The sequence below is a fragment of the Actinia tenebrosa genome, unplaced genomic scaffold, assembly GCF_029948245.1.
Source record: "Actinia tenebrosa isolate PJP-AT-01 unplaced genomic scaffold, QUT_ActTen_1.0 PGA_scaffold17__23_contigs__length_9995812, whole genome shotgun sequence".
NCBI classification, from domain to species: Eukaryota; Metazoa; Cnidaria; class Anthozoa; order Actiniaria; family Actiniidae; genus Actinia; species Actinia tenebrosa.
This window is the reverse complement of record NW_028292577.1, coordinates 3,646,743-3,666,420: the sequence shown is the minus strand read 5'-3', so window position 1 is coordinate 3,666,420 and position 19,678 is coordinate 3,646,743. Positions and strand designations below refer to the sequence as shown.

The 19,678-nt window shown below is 36.7% G+C and overlaps 2 protein-coding genes and 1 pseudogene across 2 annotated transcripts; 1 reads left to right on the top strand and 2 right to left on the bottom strand.

Moving 5' to 3' along the window:
• Positions 1 to 3,962: 3,962 nt before the first annotated feature.
• LOC116294778 (uncharacterized) lies at positions 3,963 to 19,524 on the bottom strand. Its single transcript, XM_031702437.2, has 8 exons — positions 19,459 to 19,524; positions 15,269 to 15,450; positions 8,701 to 8,841; positions 7,624 to 8,048; positions 5,876 to 7,070; positions 5,565 to 5,789; positions 4,887 to 5,069; positions 3,963 to 4,432 (listed from the first exon to the last, which is right to left on the bottom strand). Exons 2-8 carry the CDS (start codon positions 15,357 to 15,359, stop codon positions 4,353 to 4,355), a joined length of 2,340 nt encoding a protein of 779 aa, XP_031558297.2. The 5' UTR covers positions 15,360 to 15,450; positions 19,459 to 19,524; the 3' UTR covers positions 3,963 to 4,352.
• Positions 9,414 to 11,617, top strand: LOC148910251 (uncharacterized; annotated as a pseudogene).
• Positions 12,291 to 13,694, bottom strand: LOC148910250 (uncharacterized protein KIAA1958-like). Its single transcript, XM_089031968.1, has one exon. The coding sequence runs from the start codon at positions 13,509 to 13,511 to the stop codon at positions 12,291 to 12,293; it is 1,221 nt and encodes a 406-aa protein (XP_088888094.1). The 5' UTR covers positions 13,512 to 13,694.
• Positions 19,525 to 19,678: the final 154 nt, after the last annotated feature.

Sequence of the window (19,678 nt, the reverse complement as noted above, 5' to 3'; positions counted from 1 at the left end):
TCCTTTGACTAAACGTTGTCGTTTGATCGGCTTCATCCCTGCGCGCCTAGACCGAAAAGGATCATGGGGAAAATTAATTCATAGTTACTAGCTGCCGCACATATTATCTAACACGTCTTGAGCTCGCTTTTTTCGATCCCATTTAATTTGCTGAAACCATGGCTCGAGCATACGGCAAAGATTTAAACTAAAGAGCAGTTTGGATGACGCAAGTTCTGGGTAATTTAACCCGTTATCCTTTTCGGTCTAGGCTGTATTTCAATGTCGTTTTCCAATGCATGGCATGCAGTGCCTACTTTATCAACTGGTATTTTCGGAAGCTCACCTGAACTAAGTACTACATGCATGCTGAAACCAGTCCCTCCACTTCCCGCTTCCAGGTATCCCAGTCTACCCTGGCCACAGGGTCTTGCTTTGCAAAGGAATGCGAGGCCCCAAAAGCTGGGGGCTTCCTCAATCAAAACATAGTTAGCATAGGGGATAGTCAATTATTAACGAAATCATTCGTTTTCTCAAAAATATACCAATAGTTCGACAACCTAAGTTTACCAAGATTTGAATTGCCTTTGCATGGTTTGCCAAATACTGGAATGATAATAATATACACTTTTTGGATTTATCCGGGCCCATTATTGCAGAATATTGAAGTCGAGACTTGATATTATACAATTATTCGCCGAAGGCGAAGTGCATATCGCGGAATAATTACTGAGACGCGAGTCTTTTATCCCTGCGAGCGGCAAAACTCGACAAACAAGCGTAAATTGTGACCAATGAGCGCGTCGTATTTATTATATTCACTTGTGTAAAAATACTCATTGTATATGACGGACGAGGATAAATCCTATAGGTGTTTTTTTTTTTTGAACAAATCATTTTTGCAACAGTATTGTTGCCCGCTGAGAGTCGTTCCGGGGGAAACATCGAAGTTGTTCACTTTTACGTGATACCCTCTCGACCAATCAGAGTACGAGAAAATGGACTTCTACAGCTGGGATATGACAATACTGTTTAAGTATATGCCAACAAGGGCATTTTGAAAATGTCAGTCTATACATTCAAAGCAGTGACATAATAAAGCCTGTTTTGCTCAAAAAATAATAACAGTGCAACTACTATAACCGGGGCCACTTAGACAGCGAGAACCAATAAAATTGTAGAATGAAAACAATACATTCCGACTTTGGGTAGTGGAGCTGGTTGGCTCTACTACCCAAAGTTGGAATGCATTGTTTTCAATCTACATCTTTAAAATTGGTTCTCTTGTCTAACTGTCTAAATGGCTTAGTAGTTGTACTGTAATTGCAAACAAAGTTGGCAAAGATAGAGGACTTTTTTCACTTTTTTACAAAAGTGCGTCATTTCTTTTGTTCTGAACAGATTTTCGTAGATTACGCTCCACGAAAGGTATTGTGCATTGTTTTGGTACTAGTTTTAGAAAACCTGTTAAACCTAGTTTTGTGTAAAATGTATCTTCGAACCTAGTTAATCTTGTTTTTAAAGTCTCCAATTTTTACTACTTTAAGTCGCCTAAGACAAGCTAGCTATAGTTAGTAGTATTATAGTACTCTTTTTCAGGCCACCTCTATCTAAAATTCAGAATTTTGAAATTTCTACCTTTAAGAGAAATGATATCGAAAAAGGCTAGGTTCAAATATTTGTTATGGCCGTAGACACAAATTTAGTCAAACAATTTTCTGCTCAAGTTAAAGATAAGGAGGCAATCGCTGAATGGCTCAAATCGTTATTAGGGGCCCGGACACCCGTTGAGTTGCCATAGCGACCAGAGCTTGTGCATTTTCATGACAAGGTGTTTGAATGCAGGCAAAAAAGAAGCCAGTCCAAAATTTGATAGTAGTAGCAGTTTAAGGCCCGTGCTATTTTTAGGCATGGGAGCGGTTATGCCTTATTAGTTAATAAACCAACGATTTCTTCTAAGGATGTGGGGCAACGCATTGGTGGGGAACATACTTTTATAAAAAAGTTACGCGATAATCAATTAACCTTGATCTCCGTTCACGAATCACTGAGAATTATGCACGAAGCCTCGCATTGAAACCCTTGTGCGTGACAAGCGAAGCATATTTCGGAAGTGAGCTATTAGGTGTACCTTTTAGAACCAACTTTAAGTAAACAAAGGAATAAAAGAGGTGTTTTTGAAATATTTTCTAAATATAAATATTTTTGCTTGTAAACAGCGATTTATATTTCATGATACACACGTCCAATTACCTACCGCCATTTAGAAACACTAGCGTATAATAAGATAATCACGGAATTGTTTCACAGATTTCATATAATGATTTCGTTCTACCTTTACTAGCTAAACTCCTTACTTTGCACTCCTCTCACTCACTCACTCACTCACTCACACACAAGTCAGTCACTCAATCAAGGACCCACCACAGCTTAATCAATTGGCCGTTCAATGCAGTTTATAGAACTCTCCAGCACTACTTTTAACATTTTGCAAAAAGCCGGTAAGGAGTTTTCCTGCCTAGCACGAAATTCCCCCCACTCATTTCTTCTTACCAGTAGGCGTGACGGTTGGGCAGTTTTGAATCTTGCTGTCAACAACAACATTATCAGGACAAATGTTAGCAAAGGGAGGCTCGGGAAGGGCGTACGTCTTTTCAAGTTTTCTCGCATAATCAGGACACCTATAGGCCTTTTCTGAGTTCGATAAACAGGATCCATGTTTGTACCGAAGCGGCTAAACCACAATGCAGCATGTTCGCTATCTCAGGAAAGGTGTATGGTCAAAACTGTTATATATTCCCAGTACCTACAATACACATGAATATACAATGATATAGAGAATAAAACATGGCCGCGCGGAGATATGAAAGTTATTTTCGAGTGTTCAATTTGATATCTCACCATTGAATGCAGCGAACTAAAAGATCACGTGACCCTACCTAACAGGTCACGTGACCCTACCTCCCTTAAAACGAGCGGTTTTGTCAAATAAATAAAACATCAATGAAAAGAGCGTCTCGGCATTAGTAGGGTGACAGAGTTTTAGCGGAGCTCCCGCGCGGGCCTTCGGCCCTAATGCCCGCGCGAGCGCAGCACTGGTAAATCATCCCTCGCAAATGTGGTTTTCAAATGCACAGAAAAAATCGCTTTAGGAAAAATTATAGACCAACAAAAAATAACAAAAAAAATTCATGTAGTCAAAGATGGACCAAGAAGTGTTCTTCAAGAATTCAGGTGTGTATTTTTTAGCAAACAATCGTATGTTATTTTTTTTGACAAGACGTAAAAGTAAGCTTGTGTTTTTCTCACTTTTTCTTAAGCTAGTCTGTCTTATGGAGTGCTAAAGTCGAAAACAAAGACTCGTGCGAAGAAAACGATGAAGTGCATTTACATTTCATTTTTTCATTGATTGGTTTTCGTTATGGGGGACATTATTTTCATCTCGAATTAGAGAAAACATTGAAGATGTTTCGCCCGATTTTATTTTCATCTTTCAGTTTTATCTAAATTGGTATCCCTGTGGTATTGGAGCTCCGCTTTTAGGCAGTGCCTAAATTTATATTAGCTCATAATATGTAAAACAGGAGAAATAGCATTAGATATAGAATTGAATGTTTTATAAGGATTTGTATGGGAAAATGCGCTGGATGGCAAAAGCTTACTAGCCAAGACTTTTCCCATACAAATCTTTGTAAAATATTTGATCTTATATTTAATGCCTTTTTTTCTATATTCAACGTTTCGAGGTGAAACTTCGCCCCCTCACTAAATTTGAGGTGCTCTTTTCATTTCTGGAGTTCATTTTGACTCATTTGCTTGTTTTAAGGGGGATGGGGTCACGTGACCTGTTAGTGCAAGTCGTCTATTGTATCTTAACGTAGTCATTTACTGGAAAACAATGAAAGGCCAACTCAATGTTGCGTCATATGTTTCCCACTTATACAAAAACCAGTCTAGTGCGTGAATCATATATATATCTCGAGCATTTATTTCTACGGCGTTTCTTAATGTCAAGCAAATTGCATGAACGAACAACTTTTAAAGGCTACTGCCATTTCCAACTGCAATCATGATAATATTCATGAGTGGGTTATATAACTCAGCCGTCTTTTCCATCCCTTTTTTAACGTTATTACGTTAATAGTTGCTAACGTTTTTTAACAGTTGATTTCATTTTATAAGCAGATTACATAAGCGCAAACTATTTTAAAAGCCCATTCTGTGTTACTCTACAATATATCATATGTTTAGCCAAATTTTGAGGTGGATTGCAATGTCTTTTCTGATATGGACTTGTTTTTACCGTTGCTTCCTTTTTTTTTTATATCAACGTTGGCTCCACCATCTTAATTATCATCATCACTATCGTAACTTTAATCATCGTCATCTTCATCATTGTCCATATCGATCCCAGTCAAACCATAATCACCAGCAGCATCTTCCATGGACAGTCCTGAGAGCGCAAAGAAAACATCATTATTTAAATATCGAAAATATAGACTTTAACAAGTATCTCCTTTATCGTTTTGCACGTTTTCAATCAGCTAGTTTAATACCATGGTTAATATCAACTGAATATGATATCGATTTGTGGATCAAAATAATTCGTGTTATCAAATCCTACTGACAAGCATGCAAATGAAGGGAGGAAAAGCTTCAAAAAATGGACCATTATAAATGCTAACATCAAAAATGAATAACGAAACATAACGGCAACTTAATTTTAAAATATAATACAATACAATTAACTATGAGTTCTTCTTATCGTTAGGCTCCAATCATCAATAAATTAAATTGTTTTATTTATCGATGCCAAACTTTTCCATTTGAATCGGTCATTTCATTTTCTACTTATTGATACATATACTCCACACATAAGGAAATCACACTAATGTATTTATTGTTACCTTCGAATTCATTGCCACTTTGAAGCTGTGTTTTCATCTTCAATCCAATGTTACTTCCCATACTTCTTGCTTCACTTTGTACTTCATCAAGAGTCAGAATAACTGACAGACAGCAAGCGAGAGAGCAGCGAGGGTTTTTGATAATGGAATAGACAGTCTTACCAACTACCATCACATATTTTACTGAAATTGTATATAAAGTATAGATTAACTAAAAGATTAGTAAAAGATCGTTCGTAATAATGGCGGTTGAGGGAAATCCAGATAGTATGAATTTTCTCTTTATTTATATGTCTCGAGCAAATGCACTTTCTCTTAATAAACAACTGTATCTAATGCGCTTAATACATTCTATTAAAAGAAGATAAATGAAAAACAGTGTGAAACTTATCAAGCCAATCCGAGTTTAAGGAAAAACGTAACTGGGTCGATTTGGCATTTCAGTGCATGATGGACGAAATAGACGTCATCTTGCAAATATGTCCCCTAAGACATTCTATCGATGGACTGCAATTCCAACTCCATCCAGATGTTGTTTTCCTCGTCATTAGAAAATAATTGCTCTAGTTTTACAGAAAAAAGATTATCAGTTCTTAGTTACGCTTTGCAATATTGCTGTATTGACCTTTCCTACAAAACCAGTAAATGGTTCTTGCTCTAGCTATTATATAGACTCACCAACAACAAGGGCCGTAACCATGATATTGGTCATCACTAGCAGAACCGTCATAATCCAAGAATCCATGAACTTAGCATCAGCATTCAATAAAGCATCTTGGTCTATCTTGAGCATCATTCCAATACACGTGTTGGCAAAGGTAACGAGGAGTGCCGTGAGCTGAAGGACATGCTCGAACTTATCAGGGATTGGTTTAAAGTACGCATGGAGTATGGCATAACAACCTAAGAATTATCATATTATAACAGTTTAAATACTAAATTGATGTATTGCCTACTTCAAGAATATTATATTTGATCAATATATTTACCAGACAGAATGGAAGCGACTCCAAGAGAGGTCCGTCCTTCAGCACCAATCAGGGCCAAAGAAGAAGTCAACAACAGCTTCCTCATCATTTCAATGATTTCCCAAAACCAACAATTCTCAGCATAGTTTTCGAATATGAAGCTCATTCCTGCTATGATTGGTGGGATAGTGATCATAGTACTGTCCGAACCTTTTCCTTTTGTTTCTCCAATTTTTTTCTCCACCATTGATTTTTCAATCCCTAAATTGCTATCAAGTCCTAAATCTGCGTGTATAGCAAATTCGTTTATCTCGTCTGTTTTGCGCTCTTGCTGTTCTAAAAGGACATCAATTTGTCTAGCGGTTTGTCTTTCAATACTGTAGATATGTGGACTTGTGGTGCTGGTACACTGGGTGGTGTTTGTTTGTTGACTTGTCTGTTTACTGCATGGCGCATCATTATTGTTTTCGCTCATCTCTTCCCCACTGACCTCGTTACCCAATCTCTTGTGTAAGTTTTTAAAGTAATATTTCCAAAGAACAACTACTGTCAGAATTGGAACAGCAAAAGGGTAGATTAGGGCAGCATAAGCAAATATTACGTACCTATTGTACTTGTCAGTAAAGCAAGTAATGGAGTAGTCAGCCTTCAAGTAGAAGGTACATTGTGTCTGGCTGCTGTCTTGGCAGATTTTGTGGCAGGCTGCTGGTAGCATTGAGAAGATCGTTGAGCAGGTCTGTGGATAAGTTACAAAAATGAACAGGAATACATTCCGGTAGCAGATCTCTTTTCTGGCTTCAAGGTCTGCGAAAATGGCAGATTTTCCAGAACGCTCGGTAGTTTTAAGAGTGTAGAGAAGTTTTAAGTTATAATATATCAAAGTCATAAGTATCACCATGGCAGTCGTTGAGCATGCAGTAACAAGATGATCATAAGCATCCATCTTGAATCGAGAGCTGAAACAATGCAGAGGTGCAATCTGTAGAACATTCAGCTGAATGAACTTAGCGTATTCACTTATCTGGGCCAAGGCTCTTGGCCACTTGACGTATGAAAATCCATCGAGTGTACTAGAGAATATTTGATAGAATGAGATAATGATCTTGAGACGAGCAAGAATAATATCTGTAAGTGAACGCTTGCTTTGGATATGTTGTCGTTTCCCTTTTATGACCAGGAAAAAGACAGCTACGACAACCAAGGAGATGGCACTTATCTGTAGAACATAACAAGCTAGAAATTTTAAAAACGCAAGTTTCCTCTACTAAAAACGACGTAAGACAAATAATAATTCCTATTGCCTCTGTCCAAGAGAAGTTGAATTTGCTCTACTTTTGGATTTAAGTAGTGTATGATGCAGAATGAAACTCTGTGTGGCTATTTTTTAAAAATACTTAATTTTTGTTTTCGAGAAAAAGGGAAAAGAAAATTTGAGCTCCAAGGACGATTCTGGTTATCAAAATATGCCTAAAAGGTGCTTGCGCTCCATTGGTCCTCTAAGCAAAACTCTCATTCCAAATAGCCTCATAATACCCAAAGTACAGCTCTTCTCCTATCGTTTACTGTATTATTTTTTAAAAATCGTACAATCCAAAACGTTTTAGGACAATTTATCCGTGATAAATTTTAAAGAAAACTCCTTGAAAATTCAAGAAGTTTGGTGCTAATATTTTATATCTCTTTCTTTTTTTTTTCTTTTTGCTTATTATTTTAGTTATGGTCCACATGTTATACATTCACGATAAAAAAAACTCTATTATTTAATATACCTGGAAAATAAGCCAGCCAAGTTTAGGGCATTTGAAACAAGTGGACACGAGATTGTATTGTCCTTTATCACATACGGCACACAGGGGTCCCGTGTATCCCTCAGCACAGCTAGCATCCATGCCACCCAGGCATGACTCTAATCTTGGACACTGGTAATGTTTGGGGAAAGAACCATGAAACGTAACGAGTTCCCTGTTATAACTGTCATCAAAGATTTGCAGCTCGTTGGTAAAGTTGATGTAGTTTTCTTTCTCCGACTGGGAAATCCACTGCCAGTAGTACCCGGGATTCAGAGTCATTGACTCGTTGAAACACATGACACCAGAGTCAGGACAGAAGTAGCACTTCTCGAAGCGATCAAGTCGATAAAACCCATCTTGACATTGGCAAGCTCTAAAGCCTGCGAAGTATTTATTTTGTGTACCTAAAACAAAAAGTGTTTTGTATTTAGCATTTTTTGATAAATTAATTGCTGCGAGCCACCAGCAGAGCAGCGACACTATTCTAGACGAACCTCATGTGAACAGACGAGCGAGTAGTCCTGGGACCTATATATAACCGATGGAGTCCGAGATCGAGAAAGCTAGCGGGCGAGCGAGCGGGTGTGCGGGCAGGCGATGATATGTTAACACGCAGTGAATAGAAAAAGCGGCAATTCTTCTTAATGCACGAGTTTGTCTTTTCCTTGCGTGCTTTAGTCGAAGCCAGACAACTGTTTTTCCTCCAAAAAGTATTATGTCAACCTCGATTTTATTCATTGCTGGAATATTGTCACGAACGATAGTTCAGTCCAGTCCAGTTTCGGTAGGGAGACAATGTTCTTTTATGTCAGAGAAACTGAGACTGAGAGACAAACTAGGCTAGAAAACCAGAAAGAATATCGACAGAAACAAATATTGATCTGAGCCTTACGACACTTTTCTGACTCCACAATGGCAGTATTATTCCCGATCATCCTTATCTCTCTTCCGTAGCTTCCAGTAGGTCCTGGCGGCACACCCCTACCCAAGTTGGGGTGGTAGTACCCCCCCGGGAAATTTAGCTTGTAAGGAATTATAATATTTAATTATTGATACCTTGGGGACATGATTTGCAGTCGTCCTTTCGTTTTCCTGGTGCGGTTTTTACGTGTACAAACGTACCGTTGTCACACATCTTACATCCATTACCGTACGCTCGTTCACCGAAGTAAGCAAGTGAATCCTCATAGAAACCACCTGAAAACATATCATTGATCAAATGGTCAACGTGATCTTTTCTGAGGGTAATTACTGGAAAAAACTTTAAGTCGTATTAGCAAATGGTGTTAGAAGTAACAAGTGTGCTATTAATCTAATTGTATATGGACGGTAGTTCCAAAAAAAAAAAGCAAAACTTTTCATGTTTTTTCGGCAGTATTCGATTGCCATAATATAGCATATAGAGTGACATCGCATATCGAAGTTTTATATGCTAATACATTCTTCTAATGTTCTAATGAGCTGTGTGGAGCGGACTAGTAAATACGAAAAATGTGCGAATACTTTTTAGTGCTTGTAATAACAATCAAAACAACGAAACTAAGAAAATTAACCATAATTAATAGAGGGGAATGGTTAGGAAGGCCGGCGAACTTCAAAGTACCATCTCTTTGTTCGACTTTATGACTTGTCAGGTGACAATGACCCTGCACACAAATTCAAGATGGCGTCGTTCGAGTACGGTTGATAAGCATGGCGTTGTTTCCTTTAGTATGAAGACAGATATCTAGCTTAAATTATCTTAGAATATTACTTGACCTTTTCCAAACATGCCAGGACATAATTGTTCCGTGGTTGGCTGCGAAACGTGCAGAAGAACCAAGGGAATTGGTATTTGGAAGCTTCCTGCCGCGAGAAACGAAGAAGTGGAGAGAAGCTTGGCCCAGTGAGCTCACTAAATATCGTGTTAGTGTAGATAAGGATTTTCAAAAGTAAATAGAAAACGAAAAAGTCTTTACTTGTGAGATGCATTATGATCCTAAAGACAACGAAATATTAAAGTATCAATATTAAATGTGGCTATATTTGAACATAAAGCCACATTTAAAGCATAACAATGCTTAATATTTCTCTCTTAGTTCAATCTTCAAACTGACCAAGAAAAGACCGAAGTTTGGAGCCCTTCCATTGCTGAATATGTCTCACAAAAGTCACCAAAACAACAAACCGCTACCAAGGCCACCACCAGTTATAAGGGTAGAAAATGCTAACGAAGCGAAGACATCGTGCTATAAAAACTTCAGCGATTTCTGTAAAAGAGCACAGACTTTGAAGAGTATCACTGAGTGGTCTTTTGAAATACAGGAGGACAGACTCGTGTTAAAAAAGATGAAGGATTGTCTTTGCCTACCAGAAATTCAGCTTTTCGTGGGTGATAGTCTTGGTTTCACAATTTTGGTTTACGGTTGGTTGTTACCTGAGGACCATATACTGTATACAAGCTATTCAATGACCAATAACACTTTGAGCGAATTAGTGAGTATCAGATTTATTCAGTATGTCCTGGAATTGAACACTCTGAACTGGACTCGAATATTATTCACCATGTCATTCCCAAAGCAGTGGATCCTTTGGCCTATGATGATAAAGAACCTCCAACATTTCCATACAAAGAGTATTGGCTTTCACATAAATGTCAGCTTCTGATTGAGAGTTTGGAGGAATGCTCTACCTGCTTTAAGCATTCACACAAAGTTGATAGAGCAATTAGAGCAAAGCAGAGAATAATGTCTGAACCTGCACATCTCAAGGCACCAATTTCAAGAACAGTCCCAGACCGACTGAAACTGACTTTGAGAGAACAGCGTTTGAAATGTGCTGAGCTTGAACGCCAACTAAACTATAAAATGAGGACTGAGATGTAGTATTTCTTAAACGAGAGCTAGTGGGGAGATAGATCACAAATTGAGCAATGAAACACAAAAATATATAACTCCCTTTAAGAATCTCTTTTGGCAGCAACAAAAGAAGCTGTTTTCAAGCAGTCCAAGTGGTGTGAAGTATCACTCCATGATTATACGCTATTGCCTTTCAACAGCTGCAAAGTCACCCTCTTGTTATGAAGAGTTGCGTCAGAGCAAAATCCTAGTTTTGTCAAGTCAAAGGACCCTTAGAGACTATCGTAATTATATTAGACCTAGGAGGGGGTTTTAAAGAAGATGATATAGAGGAGCTCAAGTCATTAATAGATTCATAATTTGATATACAAAGATACCTTGTGTTACTCTATGGTGAGATGAAAGTCCAGTCAAATCTGGTGATTTACAAGAATACTGGGAAACTTATTGGGTATTTTGACCTTGGAGACCCAGACATAAACTATGGAACTCTTGTAAAACAAGATGACATTGCAACTCATGCATTAGTCTTTCTCATCAGAGGTGTCTGCGCACAACTTAAGTTCATTTTGTCATATTTTGCAAAATTCAGCCCAACTTATTCCTCTCTTCTGGGAAAGTGTGTGCATACTGGAAACCACATGTAACTTGTGGGTGATAGCAGCAACTTCAGATGGTGCTTCACCTAATAGGAGGTTCTATCGCCTGCACAAGCCTCTTGATGGTGATGCAGGAAAATATGTATGTCACCGAACCATAAATTTGTATGCACCCCATCGCTACATCTACTTTTTTCCAGATGCCCCACACCTCTACACGAAACTGTCTTTATCATTTAGGTTCTGGCACATGTACCAGATATTTGAAATTAAATTATTTTCTACATTTGATTGATCATATTCTGGATTGAGAGTTATTCTTTTATTACAGTTAAAATACAAAACGTTATTTTTTATTTTCTAATTTGCTGGAAATAAGAGACTATTTTTTACTCAGTGTGATCTTATTTGAAATTCAGGTATATGTGGAATAATGGACTCTTCATCTTATGGCAACACGTCACTCAGATCTTTGATCAATATATGGAAAATTGTTTGAAGCTGTTACCCAGACTTACATTTAAGCATGTCAACTGAGGAGGCACGCGATATCTTCGCATTCTGCAAAGACAAATTAGGTATCCTAGCAGGATTATATTAGAGGAAACTACTTATCACTTTGTTAGCAGGTCAGTATTACTAAGCAATTATTGGATGAGGTTGAGCATGATATCGTAAATTATCAAGACCGAGTCTGTGTTATCTGCCGAAGCCGAAGGCTGAGGCAGATAACACAGCCGAGGTTTTGATAATTTACGATATCATGCGATAACCGAATTCAATAATTGCTTTATTATACATTTTGTATACTGGAAAAACATTAACATAAACATTAAATTATAGAGACATGAAATATGAACGCCATGATGTCGCGTGAAAAACGCAAAATTTTTATTTGAAAATATTTCAATAATTCTTCACAAAATATATGAAAATAAGTTAATAAAGATTTCTTAAATAATTGTTTTTGTACATAATACTGAAGATAAATACAAATTCTGAATAAAAACGTTATGTAAACTGAGAAATTTATAAGTTATGTAAGCCTAAAGGATACGACAACAACAACAAAAATGTCGCCGGAGTGAATGAAACCTATAATAATTCAGATGCCAAAGTTAATGGCCTTAAAAATCTTATTAAAGTATCAGAAGTAAACAAGAAATGACATTCTCGTAAAAAGGAAGCTAAGGAAAAAACAACTTTAGCTCTAGCTATTGAAAGTGACGTTACGATTCACAAAATTATAGTTTTTTGAAATTTCTGAGTGGGAGTTGCTAACACTAAATTCTCCCATCAAAAATTCTTCTTGTGAAAGAGTAAATGTAGGCGATAAGTTAAGAGTTTCGCTACTTACAGCTATGCTAGTATCTACACTCGTAGAGTCAGTTCCAAGTGATGCAGCAGTGATGGTTTCTGACATTCTTCTTTTTGTGTTTATGTCTGTTTGACAGTAGCTCCTCAGGCTGCTCTCGCTTTTATGACCACTTACCGACATGATGTGGCGTGCTTCAAAACCAGCCCTATCCAGGATGGTTAGAGATGTAGCTCTAATAGAGTGATTGGTATACAGCTTTGAAAGTTTTGCTTCTTGAGAGATAACCTTCATTTTCTCTCCAAGCATCCGTTCACCAACTACCATGTTGTCATAACAAATCTCGTCAACACCAATTCTTGCGTTTTTCTTCGGTCTTTGGAACAAAAACTGGTTCTTTGGATTTAAGTGTTTAATATAAAGTTCTAACGAGGCAACAGGACAGTTCGGTCCGGGTTTTTCATACATAATTCCTCCTTCTAAACCGTCGTCGTCCTCTCTCCTGTTTTTTGTCAGCTCGTCGCCAGCTTTATACACATATCGAGATCCTTTGTCGTCTACGCTGAATGAGAAGTCTGAAATTTTTAACTCTCTGAGGTTTTGACGACCACGGCGGCAGAAAAACAGCATTATCTCAAAAAATACTTTGTTTTGCAGTGTTCTTGGGTCTTGTAAGCCAAAAACTCCACACTCATAGAGTTTTTTAAGATCATTTTCGAGGATTGGAGGTTTGTGTTGAATTTTGCCGAGTCCTTGTTTTTTAAGATCAACACACTGTGCTAGAAAAACTTTATTTGCCTCACCAAATTCTGGATCGTTTATGATGTCAGTTCCTTGGGTATTTTTGAAGTGTCTATTGAGTCCAAACCTTAAGCTGTGGAGAGAGCTTTTGGAATATAAATCGCCGTTGCTTTTTCTTGCTTCTGCGTAAAATGACTTCAACATTTCGGCTAACGATTTCTTCTCCTTTGGTTCTTGAAGTTTTTTCTCCTTTAGGTATTCGCTGAAGACTTTTACGCTCCCTTTTGTCGACCTTTTCGTATTTTTTGAATCTTTTTCTTCTAAGAGATTATTTATTTCTTCTTCGGAAAGCGAAGCAAAGCGTGAGGATGCCATCTCGATGGATAGATCTCAATGCCCTTGGCAAAGCTACCACAGCGTGACCTTGAATGAACTTGACATGATAAATGTATTATCTGTAGGAAAACCTACAGATAATACATTTATCATGTCGAGTTCACACGATATCAGGGATTGGCTGAGGGCTCTCGACCAATCAGAATTGAGGTACTTAGTAAAATGTATAATAATATGTATTACTATGCAGGTTAGTATATTTAACAAATCGCACATAGATTTCCATTGTCTGTCCTCTTATTGATCATAGATGACGTTTTAAAATGTTCAAAACTAAAGTGGAACCACGAGCGCAGCGAGTGGTTTCACTGTAAAGTTTTGAACATTTTAAGACGTCATCTATGATCAATAAGAGGACAGACAATGGAAATCTATGTGCGATCTGTTTTTTACAACAAACTGCGAAATGTTTACAAAATAAAATAAGCGAAAAGTTTTTCGAAAATTTGTCATTCAAGGAAAGCAAGGCGATAGACCAAACAGCTCCGATTATTGTGAGCTTTTGAATATTTTCGCTAAGATAGTTAGTTTTCATGATCATTAGAGGACAGAGTACAGAAGTAAGACGAAGGTTTTTCGGTTATTTACTTTTGAAAACTTCAAAGGTTATTTTATGACTTACAAAAGTTTTTTACACGTCAACATTTCACAACCAAACTTCCTACACTGTGATTGGCTAATTTTGACAGTTCTTTGACAGCCACTGTGAAAGAATGCTTGCTATTGGTCAAAACTTTTGACATTTACTTATAAATGACTTTTTTAGCTAAGTCAAAAAGAGTTTGAGTCAGAACTCAAAGGTTCTAAAAAACGAAGCTTACTAATAAGTTCAGCTAAGAAAAGCAATGTCAATTTCGCTTGACAACATAGACATTCACGTTCTGGATGGAGCAGCCATTGAAGATCGACTCTGGAATGGAGTTAATGGCCATCTCAGACTGTACAAGCTCATTCAAGTCTTTTTCTTCGCAAGTTGCAAAGCGAGATGAATTTTTCACGTCTTCCTCTATCTTTTCTGCCTCCAGAACTAAATATTCGTCGGCAAGACTATCAGCAAGATTAAATTCAAAGTTTGGTTCCTCTTCTGGTTCCATTGTCGACTTTTATTAGCAAAATAAATTCGCAAAATCACAGTCCTTACGATAAAATCCTACCGGCGAGTCTTGTTTTCAAAAACATTACGTCATCCATGTGTCTGTCCTCTTATTGATCATAGCTCTCAGCCAATCAGAATGTGTTATTTACGTGAGTTGTTGTAAAAACTATGTTTGTTTGTAAATTGTAATTACGAGTTTTAAATTAAAGCAGATTTCACAAGATTTCTTTAGGTTCTCTCCGCACAGTTCATTAGAATATCTGCAAAGCTCATTAGCATGTAAAACTACGAGGATATTGTACACGGTGGCGCGAAGATATGAAGTCATTTATCTTCGATTGGTGAAAAATTTTTTTTAACGTCCGAAGTTAAAATTCTTATCTTCAAGCCATTGTGTCATTTTTCTTTGTATTATATAGACACATCCACAAACTAAAACTTGTTGCAACGCACGTTCAAGTAAAGGAGAGAACATGTGACGTCATCGATATCTTCACATGTGATTATATGGGAAATATGTCACTGAGGTCCCGGATGTAGTTGGTATGAAAAATACGAGTGGCGTATTTCCCAGTAAAACACTAGTGTCTGTATGATAAATAGAAATAATTTATTTTTCAGTAATAAGTAATTCATTTACCTGCAGGACAACCAACGCAAGAGTGATTATTGGTGGAAATATTAAAGATAATATAAGTACCAAACAAACACGGTGCACAGTATGAAAACATATTATCTGTTCTACATCTGAATCCCGCAATGATGAATAATTGTTCGATTGATGGGGGAACTTTTGCCTCTTGTGGTTGTTCGGTTGGATGTCTTAGAAATAAAGACAAAAATAATTTCATAAGAAGAAATTGCACAACTAATTAAAACTAAGCGAATTATACAACGACCATTAGCCATTCTCAGCTTATGAAATCATAGAGAATACTGAAACTACTAATATATATGCGTTCTATCTGATTGGTTCCCAGGAGCGCTGATTTTTACTGTCATTTTTTTGCAATAGTTTCCAATTTAAAGTTACCATTGAAACATGGACGCAATGCTGATTCAAAACCTTAATAAATTGATTACTGAAATAATTAAGAGCGACTGTCTGTAAGGATCGACCAAAATCGAATTTTCATGGCACAAGTCAAAAAATCGATTTCGCTCATATTTGGTTTTTAGATAGCCCTTAGTGTAAAATAAATCGAGGTGTTGTTAGTTTTGAAAAGAAAAATTTTTTCGCACGAAATTTACGAAAACAGATTTCGCCCAAATGCAGGGGGAAAATGACCGACGAGGTCAAGGAATTTAGTACAAAAATAAGCGCATCCTACAGCTAAACTACTTAACAATTTTTTCGGTTGGTACTTTTTACCGAAGGAATAGGTATTCCTCTTGCTTTTCGTTGTATTTATTCTAGAATATTTGGCGATTTAAGATTCGAAATAATTTTTCTACCGTGTACACTTTTTCCAAAGTTTAAAAATGCAAATTAAGGCCTTAAAATACTGCTTATAAAAACTATGTGCGGAGATACCAAATTATTCAAAACCTACACCCAGAGGATTATCTAATGTATTTCTATCAGATTCAAAAGAAAAATCTCTGGGCAAATCATTTTTAGCTTTCCGTTGAGGTCTTTTTACGATCTCTATTTCGCGATATTTCAACCGTAAACAGCTTGTTGCGTTACCTCCACCGACGTGACTATAATTTTAATTGCAATCATTCCATCGCTGAATTTTGCTAAAACTAGGGAATCAAAACAAGAAAAAGACATCATAGTAATATCCAACACATTTCAATTGCGAAATATTAACATATTTTATCACATACTTTTTTAACTCATTCTATTGCGTGACACAAAGCATGCTTTGTCAGTAAAATGAACACGCAGATGAAAATCGAACAATAACTTTCAAACTAAATATATCAGTGAACTAACTTTATTTTATTTAGCAGCTCTTTCATTGGATTTTCAAAATATAGTTTTACTAATCCAGTAGCATTTACTAATAGCAATTTCCTTCAATAAACATTGTTTTGATAATGCATGAAACTAACATTGAGTTGACTGCCGCAATGATTAAAATCACGTGCCATCTTTCCATTGGAAAGTTCAGCAAGCACTGTATAAACATGGAAGTGGTTTGTTCGTTTAGTTCTATAGTTGGAGGTCCGTGTAGCTATGATCGAAGAGACAGAAATAAGTCAGTCGAGTCGTTACCCGTCAAACGCAAGAAGCTATATCAGACAAGCTCGAACAACTAGGCAAGTCCTGTTCCTGCTCTTGAGATAAAGCTGGTATAGATGAAATTGCTTCTCGGCTTCTAGTGAAGAAGATATATGAAAATTACATTCTGACGAAAATACGCACATTGTGGTAGTTAGTCCTCCTACGTACTACTTTTGACATTTGGTAAATAACGCTAACTTGATAAAAGTATCCTATATTCAATAACAAATACCAATACCCCAAAGGAGGGTTTGACATTGATTATTTTTTAAAATCTTTTTCCTTGTTGTGTCATCGTGTTGAATAATTAAAGTAATCTTTCACACCAACCCAGGCATCCATCTCTCTCGCTGGAGTACTTCCCGGTAACTTCGACCGAGAAGTACTGGAGCAAGTCTAAGGTCTATTTTAATTATCGTTTCAGAGATAAATGTATACACTTATTTACATAAAGTTAGTCACCAAAAACCTAGAAAGCTGGGATCACTGATATGAGCATCATGGGAAACTTTTCATATCAAGGAAGCATATATATACAAAGCTTTTTTGATACAAACTGCAGCTCGATGATGCTCAGAAGAGGTGAGACTATGACCCGTAAAAGATTCGCAAGTCCATGAACAGTTATCAAGCGGTTGAACTTGTAAAATGAATCTACCCATAACCCTTGTCGGCCTCAGCTTTATAGCATTTCGGGTGACTAACTTTTTTGAAATAAGTGTATAAACTTTTTATAGACAGACAAACATATTTTATTTGGCGTTTTGTACATAGTTGCACATCAACTTAGTTCCAAATAAGTTAGAGTGCTCACACTAAATCCGTGAAACAAATACTAATTTTTAGCACTAAATAGTGATAATTAAACAATAGAAAACAAAGAATTCTGTATGAAATAGTACTAGTTAGTACTATTTAATGTTCACGGTTTTAGTGCGTGCACTCTACGAGTATAGACGTATGTTTATGTATGTGCATAATATCTATATTCACATATTCTACACATACACGTCATACGTACATATATATTCTGTATATATAAATGCACATATAATTATTTCGATAAAATGCGTTACTAATCCTAATCATCTTTATGCAATATTATAAAAGTATTGATTTTTATTTGTTTTGTGGTTTTTTTGTTATATAAGGCTGCGTTCATAATGTATGGCAGGGGGGGGGGAGGGGAGGGGGGGTGGCAGGTAGAAGTTTGAAATGTCCAGAATAATTCTCAACATCCCCCTTAAAGTTATGCAAAAAAATACGGTTCCCCCTAAGCAAGGCTTGTAGCTTCTTTCAAAAATTGTGCATCCCCTCCTTTTTCCTACCAAAATTTTCCCGATCCCCCCTCAATTTCACCTGTCCCACCCTCCCCCCTTTCATACATTATGAACGCAGCCTAATTTAAGTTATTGACACGAGCGAATTTCGCTGGTTGGCAACACGCACCATATTTATGATGTTAATATATGTTGAATGTTTGGAAATGTTCTGCATCTAAATGAGGACAGTTCAGCTGTTTCAAAGTCACGCTGAAGATCTTGTGAAAGCATATATCAATCGCAAAAATGTGAGATTGGAACCGGTTTAGTTCACATACTTTTTACCGACAAAGCATGTTTTGTGTCACGCAATAGAATAAGCTAAAAAAGTATGTGATAAAATTTGTCAATATATCTCAATTGAAATGTGTTGAATATTACTATGATGTCTTTTTCTTGGTTTGATCCCCTAGTTTTAGCAAAATTCAGCGATGGAATGATTGCAATTAAAATTATAGTCACGTCGGTGGAGGTAACGCAACAAGCTGTTTACGGTTGAAATATCGCGAAATAGAGATCGTAAAAAGACCTCAACGGAAAGCTAAAAATGATTTGCCCAGAGATTTTTCTTTTGAATCTGATAGAAATACATTAGATAATCCTCTGGGTGAAGGTTTTGAATAATTTGGTATCTCCGCACATAGTTTTTATAAGCAGTATTTTAAGGCCTTAATTTGCATTTTTAAACTTTGGAAAAAGTGTACACGGTAGAAAAATTATTTCGAATCTTAAATCGCCAAATATTCTAGAATAAATACAACGAAAAGCAAGAGGAATACCTATTCCTTCGGTAAAAAGTACCAACCGAAAAAATTGTTAAGTAGTTTAGCTGTAGGATGCGCTTATTTTTGTACTAAATTCCTTGACCTCGTCGGTCATTTTCCCCCTGCATTTGGGCGAAATCTGTTTTCGTAAATTTCGTGCGAAAAAATTTTTCTTTTCAAAACTAACAACACCTCGATTTATTTTACACTAAGGGCTATCTAAAAACCAAATATGAGCGAAATCGATTTTTTGACTTGTGCCGATGTTTGGTCGACTCTTACAGAAAGTCGCTCTTAAATCATGATTAAATATACCTTATTCGTTGTGGTGCAAGGTTTCCCATTACAGGACACGTGTCATTATTTATTTGGTGTATATCTATGTTCATGTGCTTCTTATGCGCAACCGTTAAACAAAGAAATGATACCGAATTGCAAGTGGTCTGTAATGCATGGGAAAACATTTTAACAAGACGACTAAATGAGGTCTATTTCGTGTTTAGTGTCCTACATTAGCACAACTGTTCCAATTCTATAGATAGATGGATGGTACCAGTCAATGTTGACGCTCTTGATCTTGGTTTGCACTAAGTGCCTGCATAAATGTCAAAAGTAATTATAATCAAAAGGATTTATCATTATTTCACAATATAAGCAGAAAAAGTTCAGGCCAAGTCCTGAAAACTGTCCAAGTGAATAAATAATTTTTTTAAGGTCAGAAATGTACTTTC